Consider the following 19,828-nt stretch of genomic DNA (forward strand, 5'->3'; position numbering starts at 1 on the left):
TGGCAAGACTTATATAAACGAAGATGGAAAACTCATAATTACCAACAACAGAGGAATAGTTATTAAAATTACTGAACTTAGCTGAGAGTGCAAAATTGACATACCAGTACTAAAGATTGGAAAATTTATAGATTTTTTGTGTGAAAAAGAAAATGAATAAATGACATTTGGGTTTGAGAACTGAAGATAATGTTGGTTTATAGAAAGTAGTTTTGACGAGTGTTATATTGGAGTAGATGAGTTGAATAATGTTTATATATCACTGATAGACGAAGAATCAGAAGTTCTTTATTTTCTTAACTCTATTTTTTCTCTTTTAATCCTTTTCCCACCCCTCTTTCTTTCCCCCCTCCCCCTTCTTTTCCTTTGGGTTTGTGTTTTCATCAAGATTAACATTTTAGTTTTGATTTTTTAAAAGATATTTGAAAAAGATATTTGATTTTTTTTAAAAGATATCTTTCTAAATTCTAATAAAATTTTATTAAAAATGGATATATGTGCCAAAAAAGACAGAAAAGCAAATGAATGTTAATTTCACTCCATTAGGAGCATCTCCCATATACAACTTCTTCCTTGGATTCTTCACTCATTCTTGGGGAAAGAATCCACAGTACTGTAAGCTGGAGGAGGAGCAGAAGCTAGAGGAGGAGGAGGAGCACAATTGCCTTCAGCGGGAGCCGCATCAACAGTGTAGGGAATATAAACCATTGCCTGTATAACAGAAGAGTAATTCATCAGAAGAAGACACATGCCATGTCATCACCATTGTCACAATCACCATCCTGGCAGCATTCAGGGGCCGCCACCACTCTGGTCATCATCATGAAGGAGGGTGAGAACATCACAGAAGGGGCAGGGCCAGGGAGCAATTCTGATTGTGTGAGGATCAGTGTTAAAATATTGGAAAAGGGCTGGTGCTGGCAGATTATCAATTTGCAACTGCACTTCCTGCTCTGCAGTTGTCCAAATCCTTGTGTTTTGCTCTAAAAGTTGCATAGCTGATAAATCCTGCTTAGGTAAAACTAGGATAAGGAATGAAGCCTTTGTCCCCATATTCTACTACTGCATAGTGTACATGTTGGTGTAATGTAAACAATGGGTTTAATTACACAGTGCTTGGGCTCATGTCTTGAGGAACACGCCCCCCCACCCCCACGTCTGAATGTTCTGAGATAAGGGTGCCAGACTTCGGCAAGATCTTACCAGGAGTCAGTGCCGACGCAAGCGTTTTGCAGGTGCCACTGCTGGTGCTTTGTGGCCACCCCCATGCCATGAAGGCAAGAGAGGGATGGTGCTGGTGGGGTGGCGGGGGCAAAGGGATAAATGGACACCAAAATGTCTGGGACTTCCTTCTTTAAAAAGATTCCTGCCTCAGCACAGTAGTTTGATCATTCACTCTCAGCCGAGTTTAGAGATAAACTGGGTTATTTGTTTGGGGTTCATAATTCCTCTTAAAGGAGTGTTTATGATCAACACTGGATTCACAGCACTAGACTCCAGGTATGAACATCTATCTGCGCGAGTTTACTCACGAGAGAAGTCCTCAGTAACAGGGTGTAATTTTTCTTCGTTGTATTGCTTCATATGTTCAAGGAAAATATTCCGCACACTTTAACACTTTTTATAACAATGATAAAGTAGTGGCAAAGACCTGTAGGTTCTCTGGGCAAAAAATGGCTGGTAATGTTGTTGGCTATGAAGCTCCCTAGGTTATGAAGCTCGCCAGTCACTCACTTTCTGCTTGAACTGCCTTCCAGGGTTGTTGTGAGAATATGTGGAAGTGGTGGGGCAGAAACCACGCCTGCCACTTTCAAGCTCTTGGGAAATAGGGTGGGATGGAAACATAAACTTTAAAGGAATAATCCTCTCCAAACCTCTCAACAAGATCTGCTTAAACTCTAAGCAAGGTATCAAATGCTTACCGGGTCATTGGAACAGCAGGTTAACTGGCACCCAAAATGTGCTAATGAGACAGCAATGCAGAACTCCAGAATGGTGAACAAGAGGAGAAGAACGGCAAAACCAGTACTTACAGCCTGTGGAGCACAGAAGCAAGTAGAAAGTCATTTATCATATACAGTTCAAAGTACTGTCAATTAAGTTAGCTGCAACATTAAAAAGTGTCCTAGTCTCCATCTTCTATGTAACTTAACCTTCTGGGAATCAGCATTGGAAAATCTGCTGGTAATGGTGACAATTTTGATTAATTTGATTAAGGTGCCTGCTTCACATACCTCTTGAAACGTACAATTGTAAACCAAGGGTAGAGAGTACAGTGCCGTAACTACTGGGGTTGGAGGGGTTAGCCAGTTCCACACACACACACCCCTCCGATGAAACCTCCAAAAGGGCCCCGTTGAGGCTCCCAGCCTCTGTGTATGTGTGTACGCAAATGTGCTGAGTCTTTGACCTGGGTGAAATAAAGCCTAGTTTCGCTTCTGGTGAATTTGAACCTGGACAGAGACCCTCATAGCATGTTTGTGTTTTGCAGCACCCCAAAGCAGGGCTACCAACCCAGGATTGACACTGTTTGGTAAGCAATGGAACCTGGAATGCCCTCACACAACTCTAGACATGGTCACTTGAGCCTCATTTAAGGGCTCTAATATGGGATATCTGCAAAAGAACAACCCTGTGCACATTCTCGTTAGTTGGTTTTACATTTGTATAAGACAAAGGAACAGCCAGTTTGAATCGCACATGTGAAAATATCCTCTTTGTTAACCCTCCTATGTCATTTGCAACACATCCTTGTGAAGGAAGAGCAGCAGCTGGGAAGAATCCTAAGGAGCAGAAATGTCAGTGAAATTCTCGTGTTGCATTTATGCATGAATTTAAGGTAACTTGGCACTCCAAAGTTTGCCCTGAAATGAACACCACCCCTTTGTCTTATTTGCTCTGTCAGCTTTCATGACAAATTAATCTTGCCTCCTCAAAAGGGGATTTCTTTTGTTTATAATGTAGTGACCCCAGTCATTATGCTGACGTTTCTGCCTTCAAACAACATCAGAACTCAGCACCCAGGGTGAGCATTCAAGAAACTGGAGCTGGAAAAATCCCATGTCTGGTTTTGTTGTTGTTGCATCTTCTCTCCACTCCCCAGCTCAAGGAAGAGGTGGAGTGAGATGTTCTGCCTTTCATGTACAATGATGCCACAGGAATTATCTAATGGGTGCCCATGGCGATTGCATAGCCATATTCCGAATAGCATTTCCCAACTGCAAGCTGTTGTTGGCATCAAGAGACAATGGAGTGTGCCTCTGGGGTGAAGTCAGACCAAAGTGACCTCCCCAAGGTACAAGCCTGGACAGTGTGTAGGAAGGTCCTGGGCCCCCTCTTGACCTCGCTGATGTGGTCCAAAGGAAAGCAGAACAATATGTTTGGCACCAGTTGGGCTGCAGGAGTTGCTGGAAAGAAGCATATAAAGCACCACCCAACCATCTTAGACTCCACTCTGGATTTATGTAGAGTTTGCTCCTTAGCATTGTCTTCTCCCGAATATATCCTGCAAGGCAGCAGAGGTTTAGGATCAGAGTTTTTCTTCTCCTAGATGGGCTACCTTCCCAGGCTGACGAGCTCACGTCCCTCTACAGCATGTGCAGAAACCACCTTCTTGACTGTTGGATCCACTACTGGTCACATCCGCTCAATTCACCAAAGCCTGTCTTCGCTTAACTCACCAAGGGTTTAAGACCCATCGGCTGCCCTCACCTGGTTTAACTGGCCAACTGAAGCCATTTTCTGGCATGTGGCTGCTGTCGCAGGCTGAAAGCTTCTAGGAGCTACAGGTGAGAGCTGAGTGCAGGGTGGGGACCAAGGGTGGACAAACTACCCAAGAAGGAGCATGATGGAATGGATAGCATTTTGTCAGGGACAAAATATTACAGCGCTAGTATTGGGGATATGTACTTTTTCCAGTAACAGAATGACTGCTTAGTGGAAAGATGTTTGCACAGCTAAGTAGCAAGCACGGAGCAGTAATAATAGCAGCACTAATAAACCTTCATTGAAGTTTTTTAAGCAGAGGTGATGGATGCTTTAGTTGAGATTCCCGCTTTGCAGGGGGTGGGATCAGATGACTCTCAGGGTCCCTTCCAACTCTGCGATTCTATGATTCTGAGGCTAAAATGAAGAACTTAATTTAAAAGCAAAATCACTGAGTGTACTCATCCCAAGAGTCTGGTAGCCTGCCTCCCCATAGCCACAATATTTCTAAAGTGCTGTGCGAATGAGGTAGAATGAAAGAAGCCTCTGTTGTGTGGGCAGAATTTCTTTGAGCAATTGGAGGAAAATTTTCAACACAGCACTAATAGTTGCTGTAAAAGGCCACACTGACTACCAGTTCTACCTTTAACAAGAATTCTAGAAAATCTGCCACCCCAAAACTTTGAAGGTAAAAAATGTTTTTAAAAGCCCAGTTGTTGCTGTTGTTCAGTCGTTCAGTCGTGTCCGACTCTTTGTGACACCATGGATCAGAGCACGCCAGGCACCCCTATCCTCCACTGCCTCCCGCAGTTTGGCCAAACTCATGCTAGTCGCTTTGAGAACTATGTCCAACCATCTCATCCTCTGTCGTCCCCTTCTCCTTGTGCCCTCCATCTTTCCCAACATCAGGGTCTTTTCCAGGGAGTCTTCTCTTCTCATGAGGTGGCCAAAGTACTGGAGCCTCAACTTCAGGATCTGTCCTTCCAGTGAGAACCCAGGGCTGATTTCTTTAAGGATGGCTAAGTTTGATCTTTTTGCAGTCCATGGGACTCTCAAGAATCTCCTCCAGCACCATAATTCAAAAGCATCAATTATTTGGCGATCAGACTTCTTTATGGTCCAGCTCTCACTTCCATACATTACTACTGGGAAAACCATAGCTTTAATTATACGGACCTTTGTCGGCAAGCCCAGTAAAACAGCACAAATAAAAACTTTAAATAAGGCATATCATTCCAAATGGCAGGCAAAATCAGAGCCTGTGACCAAGAGCCACATTGTCCACAGGATGAAGCATGTAGCATGTAGCTCCATCTACATGATGGGGGAGGCTTTAGAGTAGCAGAACTGATGCCCATTGGGTATTCATCTGCTTTTGAAAGAGAACAAACTATAGTAAGCTATGGAGAAAGAACAGCTTAAGACTAAATGGTAAGGCATTTCTGTCCAGACTTCAGAGCCTGCCAGAATGCTGGGTTTTCAAAGCTACAAACCAAAATGCAAAGAAGGTACCTGGGTGGGTAGGAGTACCATGTGAAGAGCTTCAGCTTTGCTTGCTATTTTCACTGCTGAAGAGACAAGTTACCTTTTAAACTAAACTAGTTTAGCAGTGAGAAGTGATGTGAAAACAATAAGCAAAACTGATGTTGACTGGGATTTCTCCCTCTTTCTGGATCCTGCCCATAAAGACATCAAACTAAATCATTGCAGTCACGGGAGGACTTCTGTGAGTACAACAGAACATCTCCCTCTTCTTCTTCCTCTCACCCCACACCTGCAGATTTGGAGGTGGTGGGGGCACATGGGGAGAGGAGAGGAAGGGGAAGTTCCGTCGGGTTCACATAAATTGTTTCTCACATACGCTGATTAGTTGGATACAGTCCAAAGTTCTGTATGGCTTTCTTTCCACTTACCTTTGCCCAATAATATTTGGAATCATATGAATAATAATAAAAAGGACCGACTGACAGCTCTACCAAATACAGAATTATGCCAACTAATGCCATTACAGCACTTGTGATATTCATTCCTATGCTGCCTCGCACCTGAAAGAAACAAAGAATGTCATTTTCAGACTCCAAAAAATACAAAGCAAGCATAGTGTTACACGCCACCCCAGTCTCCAAGTAGTTCGAGATTCCAGGGGTCCAGGCACTGACCTGAAACACCTGGGTTCGTGTTTCATTTAGAAATGAGGCACAGCGGAGACTGATGTCTTTATGATGTATGGTTTAATTACACATACAGATATACAACCTGAGCCTGCAATGGTGAAGCTTCTAGGATTACACTCCAAAAGTCCCATTTCTCCCATGACTACCACCTTGGATTCATACTGACATAGTGCTCTGACTCCCCGTCTCTTAAGCTTGCTGTGTTTGCAAAATACAACTATTTTTCCTCCTGCTTACAACAGGGAAAATGCAATCCTTCCAAAAACTGCTCTCCCAAGGTTTGTCTTTCTACTCACACAGCTCAGGGAGGGGCTTTTCCTATTTGCCTACTGGTACAAAATTTCTGCTTTGTTACTGGCCTGTCTACTTGTCCTTTGTTTGCATTACAGCCCGGCCATTCCTTTCCTCCCGCTCTCCACCATGGTTCCTCTGCCATGCAGGTTTCTGGTCAGGAAAAAACTGGTTTGGCCTGTATTTTAGCACTTTCCTAAATCCAGCGCCTGAAATCCCATTTCAATATTCTAAGCAGTGATAAAACGTTAACATTTACTAACCCCAAGAATGAGAAGAGGAGCCCAGGAACCCCACAGACTCAAAACACATGGTTACCTCAAAGTTAAATTATCTGATAAGAACATGAAGTTGCCCATCTTGACTCTTCTGTGAGAGAGCTTCTAGTAGTTCTGGCAATATTTTGAATTAAGGTAACCTCCATAAAATAATTTCATGTTAGTTACTGAGCTCCTTCAAATTGTGTCATTTTTGTTGTATACATTATACGTATATAACATGCATCTTACTATGTATTGTTCTACCTATTTTGATGTTTAAAGGAAAGGAAAGTAGTTGTTCAGGAATGTTCGTCTATTGAGTTTTTAGTTTGTTGAGCAATCAACTGTCACAAACCTGGCACCCTCCTAATGTTTTCAGACTCTGATTCCCATCAGCCTCAGCAACTATGGCAAGTTCTGTTGTAGTTACAGGTGGGTAGCCGTGTTGGTCTGCCATAGTCGAAACAAAATAGAAAATTATTTCCAGTAGCACCTTATAGACCAACTGAGTTTGTTCTTGGTATGAGCTTTCGTGTGGAAATAATTTTCTACTGGAAATAATTTTCTATTTTGTTTCAAGTTCTGTTGTGTTTGGAAGTAGCTGTTTCAGGCCTGCTGAGGGTCATTCCGATTTGATTTATTATTCAGGTTAGCATCCAATCAGTGAAATCCAAACCTGTTTTTCCCCCATTGCCTATAGTGGGTAATCTAAAAATGGTTGAGGGTCCTCATTTCAGACAAAGGCTGGTCTGGTCAAGATGGATGTTTATGGGAACAGAGGGTGGGACATGATGGAGGCTCCTTGTTCCAGAACTTGGGCTTAAAATAAATGAAGATCTACAGAGGAAGCTGCCAATATGGCCTTGGATTTGCAATAAGAAGGAAACACATTAACTGACAGTTCCTGGATCATAGAAGAGATTAAAACTGTCACATTTCTCTCTCTCTTACCAGACAGGGAGTTACACGTTTCTCAGCTAACACCGACAAGGTTCCAGAAATAATGAACTGCACAAAACACGGAAAAAGACACATTTGACTGAAGTTCATTTAGAAATTTCAAAAACATGCTCTCTACCGTAAAAAAACTGGGTTATATCAGATAACAGAACCTTTTCTCTCTTGAAATTCACTAGTTTATCCTTCTAGGAAGAGAAGCATTATTTTTATCATATTAGAATCACATACAAGCATAATTACAAATATTCAAATAGTGGTCTCAATTCTCTCAATGTCCCTTGTGTAGCCAGAGTAACACCATCCACACCAAAGTTGGATAGGGGGACGGAATCAGCAAGCTTGGGAAAACTCAGTTTCAGAAATGCAAAAAATATTTGGGGTGGGGTGGTAAGAACTGAAAAGAGGGAGAAAAAACTCAGAACAGCCTAGTGAGGACTGAGTCTGGTTGGCAACCTCAGAGTGCTGGCTGAAGTGGAATTCCCACAGAGGAGAGGGATGGAATGAAGAGTGCTGGAAGAAGGCATAGCTGACAAGAGCACTACAACTCCCAGTAGCCCTAGCCAGCATAGCCAATAGCCAGGGATGGTGGCAGTTGTAGTCCAGGAACAACTGGAGAGCCACAGGTGAGACATCACTGGCTTACTTAATCCAAATGCTTTCTAGAAAAGATGCATTTAAGCCTGGTGACTGAAAACTATATAATCAAGATGACTAAAAACTATAAACTCAAGAAATGAAGCCTTTTCTACAATTACAGATCATTAAAATGAGTAGAGTGCACTTCAGGGAAAGCCTTCTTAATGACACAACTATTCTGTTACAGGTCGCCCATGCTCCACACACAAGGAGTCACCATCTGAACAGGGATTTGGATGCAGAACGGAAAGCCTAAATTCAAAATCATAGGCACTGATACACACTGTTGCTCAAAAGGCAAATGATACTTTGCTTACAAATAGTCCACCCCAGAATGGGTATCCTCCAAGAGTAGCAAGAGTCAACAGCCAGGAACAAAGAACAGCTGAGACACTCCCAAATCCAATGTGTATCAAACCAATTAAGATCTGGATGGCCTGTAGGAACAAAATGCAGAAAACAGCATATCAATTTCCCTTTGGTAAATTCAGAACTGAAACACATTCTCCCCTCCACATTTTACATGCCAATTTACTTTACTATAACACATTTCTGTATGTCACTTTAATTAATATATGCATCTGTAGACACCTGTTCCCCTAATATGTACGTTTCTTTGATTGGAAAACTGTATCACAAAATTCAAAGAACTGCATTTTAGTCTGCCTATTGTTTTGGGAAGTGCAAATTTGGTTGGTTTCCACATTGAAAACGGAAGCCAAACTGGTTTTCTCCCTCACCCCCCTGCCAGGGAGCAAGAGTGCAATCATATGCAATATTCATTTAATTCACTGGGCCTCCACATTGGCAGATCTCAAATACACTTACCCCCAGAGTCTTGGTCTCCACTTTGACAAGTTTCTCCATCCACCCTGTTTGAGGTTGGTTGTTGGGGTTTCCAACCTGCTGGCCTACATATTGTATGTATTGTACCGTCCCTGGTGGTAGGGTAACAGCACCAAGGACCCCCTGGCCTGCTTGGATAACACTGCCATTAGTTTGGGGAATCAGCACCACGGTTGTATTAGCCATTATCTGCAAAAAGACAACCAAAAACCAAAGAAACAATTTTGAAATATAACCACTCAGATTTGGGCAAATGTTACAAATTCCCTGCTGCCGCCACTTCTGCCCAAACACACCCAAACACATATTTATACAGGTGAAACTCGAAAAATTAGAATATCGTGGAAAAGTCCATTTATTGTTTTCATTAGCTACTGGAGTTTAATATATGAGATACACTCATGACACGCAAAGCGAGATATGTCAAGCCTTGATTTGTTATAATTGTGATGATTATGGCATACAGCTGATGAAAACCCCAAAGCTGAAATTGTTAATTTGGGGTTCTCCTCAGCCGTACACCATAATCATCACAATTATAACTAATAAAGGCTTGACATATCCCGCTTTGCAGGTCATGAGTCTATCTCATATATTAGTTTCACCTTTTAAGTTGAATTACTGAAAGAAATGAACCTATCCACGATATTCTAATTTTTCGAGTTTCACCTGTACATGATACCATATATACTAAAACTGAACTCGGGCAGCTCAGCTCCTGCCAGTGGATTGGCTCAGCAGGGCAATTGTTTGTGAGTAAAGCCTGTGCTTCTCTTTGCACTTAAGAAGGAAGTTCCTAGCCAAAAGGAGAATTAAAAAACAGTTCCCACCTTTATGCCCCAGAAATACATTCATATATACCTAAAACATGAAGGAAGCCAAACCTCCTAAAAGTAGCAGATGGCATGGGGTGGACAGCCAAAAGCCGAGTTGCTGCCAGGGAGAGAAGGAGGGGCAGTCAGCTCAGCCCAGCCCCCGGCTGATGGACACTGCCCTTCAACAGTGTGTGTGTGTGCCATGTCTTGTGATTGTGTGGGGCAGGGCTTACCTGCCCCCCCTATATTTTATTCAATTTACACCCCTGCTCACACCCTACAAACTCATGACAGTATCATTAAGGTCAAAATCTTTTGTGTTTTTGATGTTTGAGAGGGTTATGGTATTGAACTGCAGGGACTTGGCTGTCTCCACCTCCACCATGCTGTTCACCGCTGCGTCCTAAGGCAGAGACTACAATAAATTATTTTGTCTGAAACTACGGAACAGCCACAACAAACTACAAGCGCAGGCCTTGCTCGTTCTTCAGCCCTCTCTAAAATGTCCTAGTTTCCTTTTGCATGCCATACCATATAAGGCATTGCCTCTCTCTTCCCTTTAACATGGGTTCAGAATGACATTCACTATAGTAACACTGCAGAATGATTTCAAAAAGTTTCATAAAGTGTGGCAACCAAGTTAATTTTCAGGATTGGGGAGGGGCAAGGAGGTACTATGCAGATGTTTACATAGGGGTAAACATCTGCTCTTGACTACACTCAAAGTTCAATTCGTCAAGAGGGGGAAAGTGTATTTTTTAATGTATTTTTATTAAAGATTTTCTTGATTCACAAAAGTATGTGCAATGTCTCTCTCTCATATTCCCCCCCCCCCCCCATGTACCGGTAACATTTTTACAAGTCAGCCTGGAGGCTCAAATTGACGTTGACTCATTTCCTGAAACCTCAGTGACTTCCCTATTGAGGAGAACAGTTCCTACCTGTGGGCCGTGAGGCTGCTGAATGGAAGACAGCAACATTGCAGCTGACGTTCAGGGTTGGTGGTCGTACGACAGCACATAGAGTGTAACAAGAACTGAGAGATTGGGGGGGGGAGGGGGTCTCATTTAATCTCACTGTAAACATGTGGTACAGTGACAATAAAGTAATTCTATTTTTTTTTCTATAAGGGGGAAAATAAAAAATAAAAAACAACCAGTAGGGTATAGCAATTACCTTGGAGGAAAGGTGGTATACAAATGTAACAAACACCTATAATATATATTTTTTAAATGCTTTTGTGGGTACAATAGCCACTTTTGAGGGGATAATGTCTGCCAAGTTTCACACAGATAGGTGCAGGGATGGGGAGGGAATTGTGATAAACGCCTTTAGTTTGCCTTTAAAAAGTATGCTCTCTTTCCCACCCCTGGGGGTATTGCGCAGTGTTTGTTTTGTGTGACTATGTAGCACACACGTTCACACACTCACGCTCATAGTGTTGCAGTTGTTACTAAGCACTCCTTTAAAAAAACCCACACCTGCTTTCAAAGCCCTCGGCACCCCAACTCCCTAATCATTGTGGCTTTGTTTTACTCTTCCTGACAAATCAGAGCAGGCAGGAATATCAGTGGGCATCTACCAGTGGACCAGATGTCCTCCTCTTGGACTATTCTATCTCCTGCCCCTGCTTGGCTGTGGGACCCAGAGGTACCCAAACGGGCCATTGCCGTTGGTGTACTATCTGGTGGAACAGGTAGAGGAGGTGCCCTGACCCTGCTGCTCAGCCCAATGGCAGGTTGCCTGGGAACACCTGCCTTGCCCAACAGATGATGTGAATCCGAGTGAAGGATCAAGGTAGCAGTGAATTGCAGGCGGCAGAGCTTGATTCAGGATATGGAAACATGGGACATACACTAAAGCTGTTATTTAATCAGTACTCTAGATAATTTTGGAACCACAGACTGTGCCAGACAAACATGAAGAGCAGAGAACAGTTTCTGCTAGGTTCCTTTTGGGTTGTGTACTAACAGGCCTTTTTTCCCAGCCAGAACTCAACAAAACTCAGTTCCGGCACCTCTCAGGTGTGCGCCATTGCCATTATAAGAGAACAAGGGGACGTTCATCGTGACTTACGGCACCTCTTTTTCTAGAAAAGTAGTACTGTGTACCAACTATACCAATTTCTATTCAGGGCTTCAGAGACACGGAAGGGAAGGAGGAATCAGCATTACTCTTCACCTAATCTAGCTCTCTCTTGACCCACTTAAACTTTTATTACCCATGCTGGTGCCCACACAGACCTCTAAGCATGAGACAGGGGCATACAACAGCTTTATGTATCTTATCAGTAAAGTGTTTCTTGCTCCCCCCAGTGCCATGGCAGGGAAGGAGATATTGCTCTGAAAACATGGTTGTAAAGATTCATATCAGAATTTGCATTGCCACTGTGAACTTTGATCTTAGTCTTGATGACTGTGCTGAGGTTGGTGGCAGAATTGACATCCTGAAAGTTTCTATCGGGAAGAGTTTGAACAGGAAGAGACTTTTTTGTTGTTGTTGTTGTTAACTGCATTCTTTAGTTTATAATGCAGCTCTTATGAATTGTTAGGAAGGGAAGGGAAGAACCCTCATCAGGGGCTGAGCAAGTTCCAGCTGCTCAATCCTTTATCAATGCCTTTATCTCAGAATATTTTGGTGGGAGCTGCTGCCTGGTATGGCACCAAGGAAAAAGGCGGGTACACTATGTGATTTCTGTTCCTGTATTAGATTTGAATGTGGTTTTCTTCTGAGATTCATCCAAAAGCTGCTCTGAAAGCCTCTGTGCTATAAACCGGGATAGAAGCTTTCTAAATTGTAGAACAATAATTCTAAATATAATTGTAACATGTAATCCACACGGCCTAGGGATACTTACCCAGTTGTACTTTGAGAGGTGGAACTAGTGGGGGGGGGGATGAAACACCAGGCTCTCTGCCACTTGTTTCCTTTGTAAATTCAGAAAATTTAGGGAGGGGAATGACACGATTAACATGTCCCCCTCCCCAACATCCATTCCATGCTTTACAACTGCTTCCACATGCCTGACAAGTTAACGCAACCCCCCTCCACACAAATACATTTGACCAACCCTGTTAAAGAAGAAAGACCCTGAACATGTGCAGTTGTATAATTTTTTAAAAAACCACATAGTACCAGAAAGGCAACACGAATAAAATGGCATTTGATTCTGCTGCCCTGGTGCTGCATATGCTTATTTGGGAATATGCAAACCATGTTGTTGTAGGAAAGGATTATTTATTTTAAAAGTAGAAAATAGTAAAATGAACTTCTGTAACCATAGACATGCCTGGATAATAAATGTTGTTTTAAAATGAAGAAAGGGTAAATGGAGTATCCGCTGGCATGCCCATGACAGTCAAAGTGCTGGGTCTCTGCCTCTGCCTCCATAATCTGCTACTCTCCAGGTGATCATTGGGGGGGGGGGCCTTGGGAGAGCTGGATCTTAGCCCTGAGATTCAGCCCTACAGTTTTGTACAGTATTCCTTTCTAAATGGAATGCTTTAACCCCTAGCTAACATTACTGAAACCCTGAGAAAGAACCTTTGTCTTAGTAAGTATCTCTTAGATTATGGGATGAACAAGTGACATCAGAAATGGTCTCGAACAATCTAGCTCCAGGCTTTTTCTGATGCAACATCCACTTCGAATATTTAAAGCACTCTTATATCCAGTGCTTTTCTTTTCCCAGCTGGAGCACACCAGAGCACAGTTCCAGCAATGTTCCAGTGATCTTCACTGTGGGCCGATGATTTACTATAAGAACTTTATGGTGAGTTCTGGCACCTATTTTTCTTTTAAAAAAAGTACTGCTTATTTAATAATCATGGTTTCCTCCAAAGAGTCCTGGGAAGTATAATTTGTTAAAGGCAGGGGTGGACTTTGGTAATATGGAGCCCTGAATGAGGACAAAAATTGCCCCCCCCCCCAAGCAAACAATATATCTTATTTTCACAATTGTTAATTTTGGTACAGTTGTTTTTTATGGATATTCTCAGCTGGTATCCATATAAATAAAAATATTATTATTATTATTATTATTATTATTATTATTATTATTATTATTATTATTCTCCTTAGCTTGTTAGGAGACCCCTCACAAAGCTAGAATTCCCAGCACCCAAAAGAAATTACAGTTCCCAGGATTGGGGTAGTGGGGGTGGGGAGCCATAACTGTTAAAGTGGCATAAGAGCATTTTAAATGTCTGATGTGGTTGTGGCTGCTATTCCTCTCCAAGCTGAGATGCTTGAGAGAGGAGGAGGAGAAGCTTGCCCAGGGCTTAATTTTCCAAAGAAAAGACTTCCACACATTGTGGCAGGGATTAAAGAAAGTTCCTTCTGTTCCTAGTTGGGGTTCATGAGGGGAAAACACTCTACTCATGATCAGCAGAACCATTTTATTCTTTCAGGCCTTTCCCAGTTGAGGCCTGGATCAAACAAAATACTGTCCCCAAATTCAATTAACTCTGCCCAGAAGTACTTACATTACACTCCTTGATCTGCTCGTCCTCAGCCTCACAGTGTGTGTCTCTGGTATCACCAGGAAGCAGTGAGAAGTGAAAGCAATAGTGCATAAAAGGGGTGTTTACACAGCACCAGACTCTGACTCTTCCCCTTTCCTTCCTTTTGTCTCATTTCACTGTTGATTACTGTACTCTGGACTTTTTCCATTTCAGATATTCTCCTCATTCCTGCCAAGGAACTCCAAAATTACTTTCTGTGTTCCGTCTTGGCTTGCCTTTTTATTCTGCATTGAGACTGGCCTGCATGTGTGTTGTGTGTGTGATTTGTTTGATCTCATACGTATTTTTTTCCCACCTCCCGCCAAAGAGATCTTCCAAACTTGTGCAAAATGCTCATTTTGGACTACTGTGGAGCTAAGCGAATCTCTTAAATCCTGTCTTTTAGTCCAAGGCCACTTCCACACCATGAGTTTAAAGGATTACTGTACCACTTAACAGCCATGGCTTCTAAAGAATCCCGAGGACTGTAGTTTGCTAACAGTGCTGAGAGTTATGAGAAGACCCCTACTTCCCTTATAGTAGATCTCTGAGGGAAATAGGGGGTGTCCTCATTTCCCCCCACAGAGCTAGATTCCAGACCCTCCAAGTGTCCCTATTTTCCAGGGACAGTCCCAGATTTACAGAAGCTGTCCCAGTTTCTGATTTGATCCCAGGATGTCCCTATTTTCATCGGAGAAATGTTGGAGGGTATGGAGTTATCAGACCCACAAGCCATCTGAAGGCAGTTCTGTATAGGGAATATATATATATATATATATATATATATATATATATATATATATATAATGTTTTATTATGTTTTTATATACAGTATGTTTGAAGTTGCCCCAGAGTGGCTGGGGCAACCCAGTCAGATTGGTAGTGTATAAATCGTAAAATTATTATGAAATAGGATGTCCTGGAATGTCCCGCTTTTCCTTAGGATGTCCCTATTTTCATCAGAGAAATGTTGGAGGGTATAAGATTCCAGACTTCCCTGCGAAAAGTGATGGACTGTTAAACCGCTCTGGAAATTGTAGCTCTGTAAGGGGAATAGGGAGCTCCTAACAACTCTCAGCACCTTTAACAAATTAAACTTCCTGATCAAGTGGTACCTCGTTTTTGAGTGTCTCAGAAGCCGAACGTTTCAGTTTTTGAATGCCAAAAACCCAGAAGTAATTGCTTCCATTTTCGAACATGCCTCGGAAGTTGAATGGCTTCCACTGAGTCCCCCCCCCCAATTTTCTCAATGGAAATTGCAGACGGCCCTTTGTGTCTCGATTTTCGAAAGTTTTGGAAGCCAAACTGTCTTTCAGAACAGATTATGTTTGAAAACCGAGGTACCACTGTACTCTTTGGGGTGAGCCAAGACTGTTACAGTGCTATAATACTGCATTAAATGTATAGTACATATGGCCCTAATATTTCACTAACAGAAGTCTCAGTAACAGAAGATAGGGCGGATTGGAGGAGTGGGTAGTATATAGCCTTTGTTACAAAACCACTGCAGCCTCCATTATGGTGCAGGCATGTATGTTGGTGTGGAAAACCATTTTGTGATGACAGCCATATGATGTCCTAACGCCTTAAGAGTCACAAGAGGCTGGAGATGATGGCAGTGTTGAAGGGGAGCCAAGACAATGTAATCAGTGGGACCCCATAAGATGTAGAAGACCTGGCATCTGCTCAACAGTCCCTTGCCTACAGCAAGAAAGATCTTAAGAACATTCAAATTACTTCTTTGTAATTTGCTAGAAGTTGAAAGTATTTAACTTCTCACGAGAGAAGTGCTGGAACTTTTAGTTTATTCTTAAGCTCAACTGTTCAGTTCTAAAGAGAATCTGCTTTGCAGATTCTCAGAAACGCTCAATTAGTTAACTATTTGTGATGGCCTGGGAGTCAGACTCTGATGCTGAACCTGAGGGATCCCAGCCTGCACAGGATTCCCCGCCTCCAGAACCAGCTGAGCCGGGGCCAGGGCTTGAGCCTGAAGGATCCCCACCTGTGCTGGATCCCCAGGTGCAGGCATCAGCAGAGTCTGCTCTGGCTCCTGATGGGAGGGAGGACCCATTGCCTGCAGGTGCTCCACTCCCAGCCTCTTCAGAGGAAGCTGAGGCATCCCCTGGGTCCAGTAACCCACCAGCCTCTCCTGAGCTACAGAGGCTCAGGGCAGAGAGGCGAAGGGAGTTAAGTGTCTGCAGGAGGAGTGCTCGCCTCCAGGCCCGGAGGAGAGGCGAGTCTCCGGAGGATCGGGACCGCCCTAAGCATAGGGCCAGATAAAAGCCAGCCAGACCCAGCCCAAGTTGCGTGAGCAACTTAGTTGCAAGCGTGTGCTCAACCTGCAACCTTGTGCCTGAACCTGCCTTGGACCTTGACCTGCTCCCTGCCTTGCTCCCCGCCGGATTGACCTCCTTTGGACCCCTAGACCCAGGACTGGACGTGGACCTCGCTTCATGGACAAACCCTTGGGGCCAGCACAGTTTGCTCACGCCACACCCGCACTCCCCCTTCGCTGGGGTGCGTTCGGGAGGAACTAGTAGCCATGGCTGACCAGGCGGCTGCGCTAGTGGCATTGGCCCAGGAGAACCAGGCCTTGACCCACACCGTGCAGCAGCTAAGCAATGCGGTTACGGCGCTTCAGCAGCGTTTGGATGCCCTACCGGCTCCTGGGGCCGCCGCCCCAGCTCCTGGCAAGTACCCAGTGGCCCTGCCAGAGAAATTTGATGGGTCCCCAGCCAGCTTTCCCATGTTTCTCGCCCAGGCCAAGCTGTACATTCAGGGGCGAGCTCGGGATTTCCCTGACGACCGCACCAAGGTGCACTTCCTGATCAGCTTGCTGAAGGACCAGGCGGCCAAGTGGGCGTTGCCGCTGCTCCGGCAAGACTCCCCCTTGCTGACAGACTATACGGGGTTTTGCAATCATCTGGAAACCACGTTCGCCAACCCTCAGAAGGGGAGTCAAGCCAATCGGGCAATTCGGCGGTTGAAACAGGGCAAGTCCACAGTGGCCACCTACGCCACGGAATTTCGGCTGCTGGCGCAGGACTTGACCTGGAACGACTCTGCGCTGCGGGACCAGTATCTCGAGGGACTTTCAGATGAGATACTGGATCAGCTGGCCACGTTGGATCGCCCTGCCACACTGGATGCCCTCATCCAACGGAGTCTGCAGATAGACGATCGGTTGGAGGACCGTCGCCAGGCCCGGGGCCGCCGGCACTCCGGGCTCCCGGCGCCGGTGCTTCCCTGCAGTTCCGTGGCCAGAGCTGAGTCATTGGAGGAGCCGATGCAGCTCGGGGCAGCGCGGCCTCGCCTCTCCCCCTCGGAAAAGACTCGGCGTCGGGAGGGGAACCTGTGTCTCTACTGCGGTGGGAGTGGACACTACGTTCGAACCTGCCCTGAGAAACGCCAGCCGCAGGGAAAACTGCCAACCCCAGTAGCCGATGGCCCAGGCTACCTGGGGACCCAAGCATCGCATGATGGGCCCTCACCAGTGGAATTGCAACACCTCATGATACCGGTGCGTCTATACCCCCCCGGTGGGCCCTGGATTCTCACCCACGCTCTGGTGGATTCGGGGGCAACCCGCTCCTATATGGACTCTGCCTTCGCCACTCAGCATCAGGTGCCGCTTCGGAACAAGCCGGAACCAGTACAGGTGGAGGCAATTGACGGACGGCTCCTACGCTCGGGCGCTGTTACTCGGGAGACCCAGCCCTTGGTCCTGTGCTACCAGCAGCACCGGGAGGTGCGAACCCTGGACATTGCCACCATGCCCCGGTTTCCCCTGGTGCTTGGGATGGACTGGCTGGAGTCACACAATGTTCAGATCGACTGGGTCAATCGGACTGTACGCTTCCCAGACCCGGGTTCCCGTGCTCAGTCCGAGTTAGTAGCAGCTGCCCCCATGGGGCAGGCTGTGTCAACGCTCCCTGCCGTGTACCAGGACTATTTAGACGTGTTCGAGGAACAGGGAGCAGACAAGCTGCCGCCTCATCGGTCCTTCGACTGCGGCATAGACCTACAGCCTGGGGCGCCCCTGCCTGTGAGCCGCCTATATTCTCTTTCGGAGCCAGAGCGTGAAGCCTTGCAGGACTTCCTTCGCAAGAACCTGGAACGTGGGTTCATTAGACCCTCTACCTCACCCACTGCCGCTCCTGTACTCTTCGTTAAGAAGAAGTGTGGGGAGCTTCGCCTCTGCCATGACTACCGGGCCCTGAATAAGATCACCATCCCAGACCGGTACCCCTTGCCCCTTATTGCAGAATTGCTGGAGCGGGTGCAGGGGGCGCAGATGTTCACCAAACTGGACCTCCGAGGGGCCTACAACTTGATTCGGATCCGTGCTGGGGACGAGTGGAAGACTGCATTCGGGACCCGGTATGGGCAGTTTGAATACCTGGTTATGCCGTTCGGATTATGCAACGCGCCCGCCGTGTTTCAACGGTACATCAACCACGTGTTCCAGGACTTGCTAGACAAATACGTGGTGGTGTACCTAGATGATATTCTGATTTATTCCCGTGACCCAGCCCGTCACGAGAGTCATGTTCGGTCCGTGTTGCAGCGCTTGCGGGAGCACTGCCTGTACGCCAAGCTCAGCAAGTGCGAGTTCCACCAGCGGTCAGTGGACTTCCTTGGACACCGACTCTCCCCTGACGGGGTGCAGATGGACCCTGGGAAGGTGGCTGCGGTTCGAGAGTGGGCAGCGCCCCGGAACCGCAAGGACTTACAGCGGTTCCTAGGGTTCGCCAACTATTACCGGACCTTCATTGCAGATTATGCTCATCGCACCACCCCATTAACCCGACTGCTGCGCCCCAAGACGCCCTTCTCCTGGGATGAGGAGGCTGAAGTGGCATTTCAGGGGTTGAAAGCCTGTTTCCAGAGGGCGCCGATTTTACAGCACCCTGATCCCTCTCGTCCCTTCGTGGTGGAGACTGATGCCTCCAGTACGGCTCTCGGTGCCATCCTGTCTCAGCAACACGGACCCGATGCGCCACTGTTACCCTGCGCTTACTACTCCCGGCAGCTCCTTCCGGCAGAGCGTAACTATACCGTGTGGGAGCGGGAACTACTGGCCATCAAGGTGGCCTTTGAGGTCTGGCGCCATCATCTGGAGGGGGCACGACACCCGGTGGAAGTGAGAACGGACCACCGGAATCTGGAGTACCTCCAGACCACCCGCAAGTTGAACCAAAGGCAGATCCGGTGGGCGCTGTTTTTCTCCCGGTTCCAGTTCCGGATCCGCTACATCCCTAGCTCCCAAAACCGGAAAGCGGATGCCCTGTCCCGGAAACCTGAGGACGTTGCAGACACTGTACAGCAGGCAGTACCGACGACTATCTTACCACCAGCCGCATTCCTGGCCACTCAGGAGGCCAAGCCGCTGCAGGCTCGGGTGCGAGAACAGCAACGGGTCGATGCTTGGGCACAGGAACGGCTCCGGGAACTGTCTGACGGGTCATGCCCTCGATATCCGGGGCTGGCCCTGCACCAGGGCCTACTGCTGCACCAGGGTCGTCTATACATCCCACCAGGACCATTGCGGGCTGAGGTTCTCCAGATGTCCCACGATGCCCCAGCAGCAGGGCACTTTGGGCGGTACCGGACCACCCATCTGGTAAGCCGGGAGTTCT

At 45.9% G+C, this 19,828-nt stretch overlaps 1 protein-coding gene across 1 annotated transcript; it reads right to left on the reverse strand.

Moving 5' to 3' along the window:
- Positions 1 to 472: 472 nt before the first annotated feature.
- LOC117051296 (membrane-spanning 4-domains subfamily A member 8-like) lies at positions 473 to 14,399 on the reverse strand. Its single transcript, XM_033157529.1, has 7 exons — positions 14,172 to 14,399; positions 8,855 to 9,061; positions 8,344 to 8,463; positions 7,382 to 7,438; positions 5,619 to 5,750; positions 1,923 to 2,036; positions 473 to 711 (listed from the first exon to the last, which is right to left on the reverse strand). Exons 1-7 carry the CDS (start codon positions 14,259 to 14,261, stop codon positions 583 to 585), a joined length of 849 nt encoding a protein of 282 aa, XP_033013420.1. The 5' UTR covers positions 14,262 to 14,399; the 3' UTR covers positions 473 to 582.
- Between the last annotated feature and the right edge of the window lie 5,429 nt (positions 14,400 to 19,828).

This window comes from Lacerta agilis, chromosome 1 (genome assembly GCF_009819535.1).
Source record: "Lacerta agilis isolate rLacAgi1 chromosome 1, rLacAgi1.pri, whole genome shotgun sequence".
Classification (NCBI taxonomy): Eukaryota; Metazoa; Chordata; class Lepidosauria; order Squamata; family Lacertidae; genus Lacerta; species Lacerta agilis.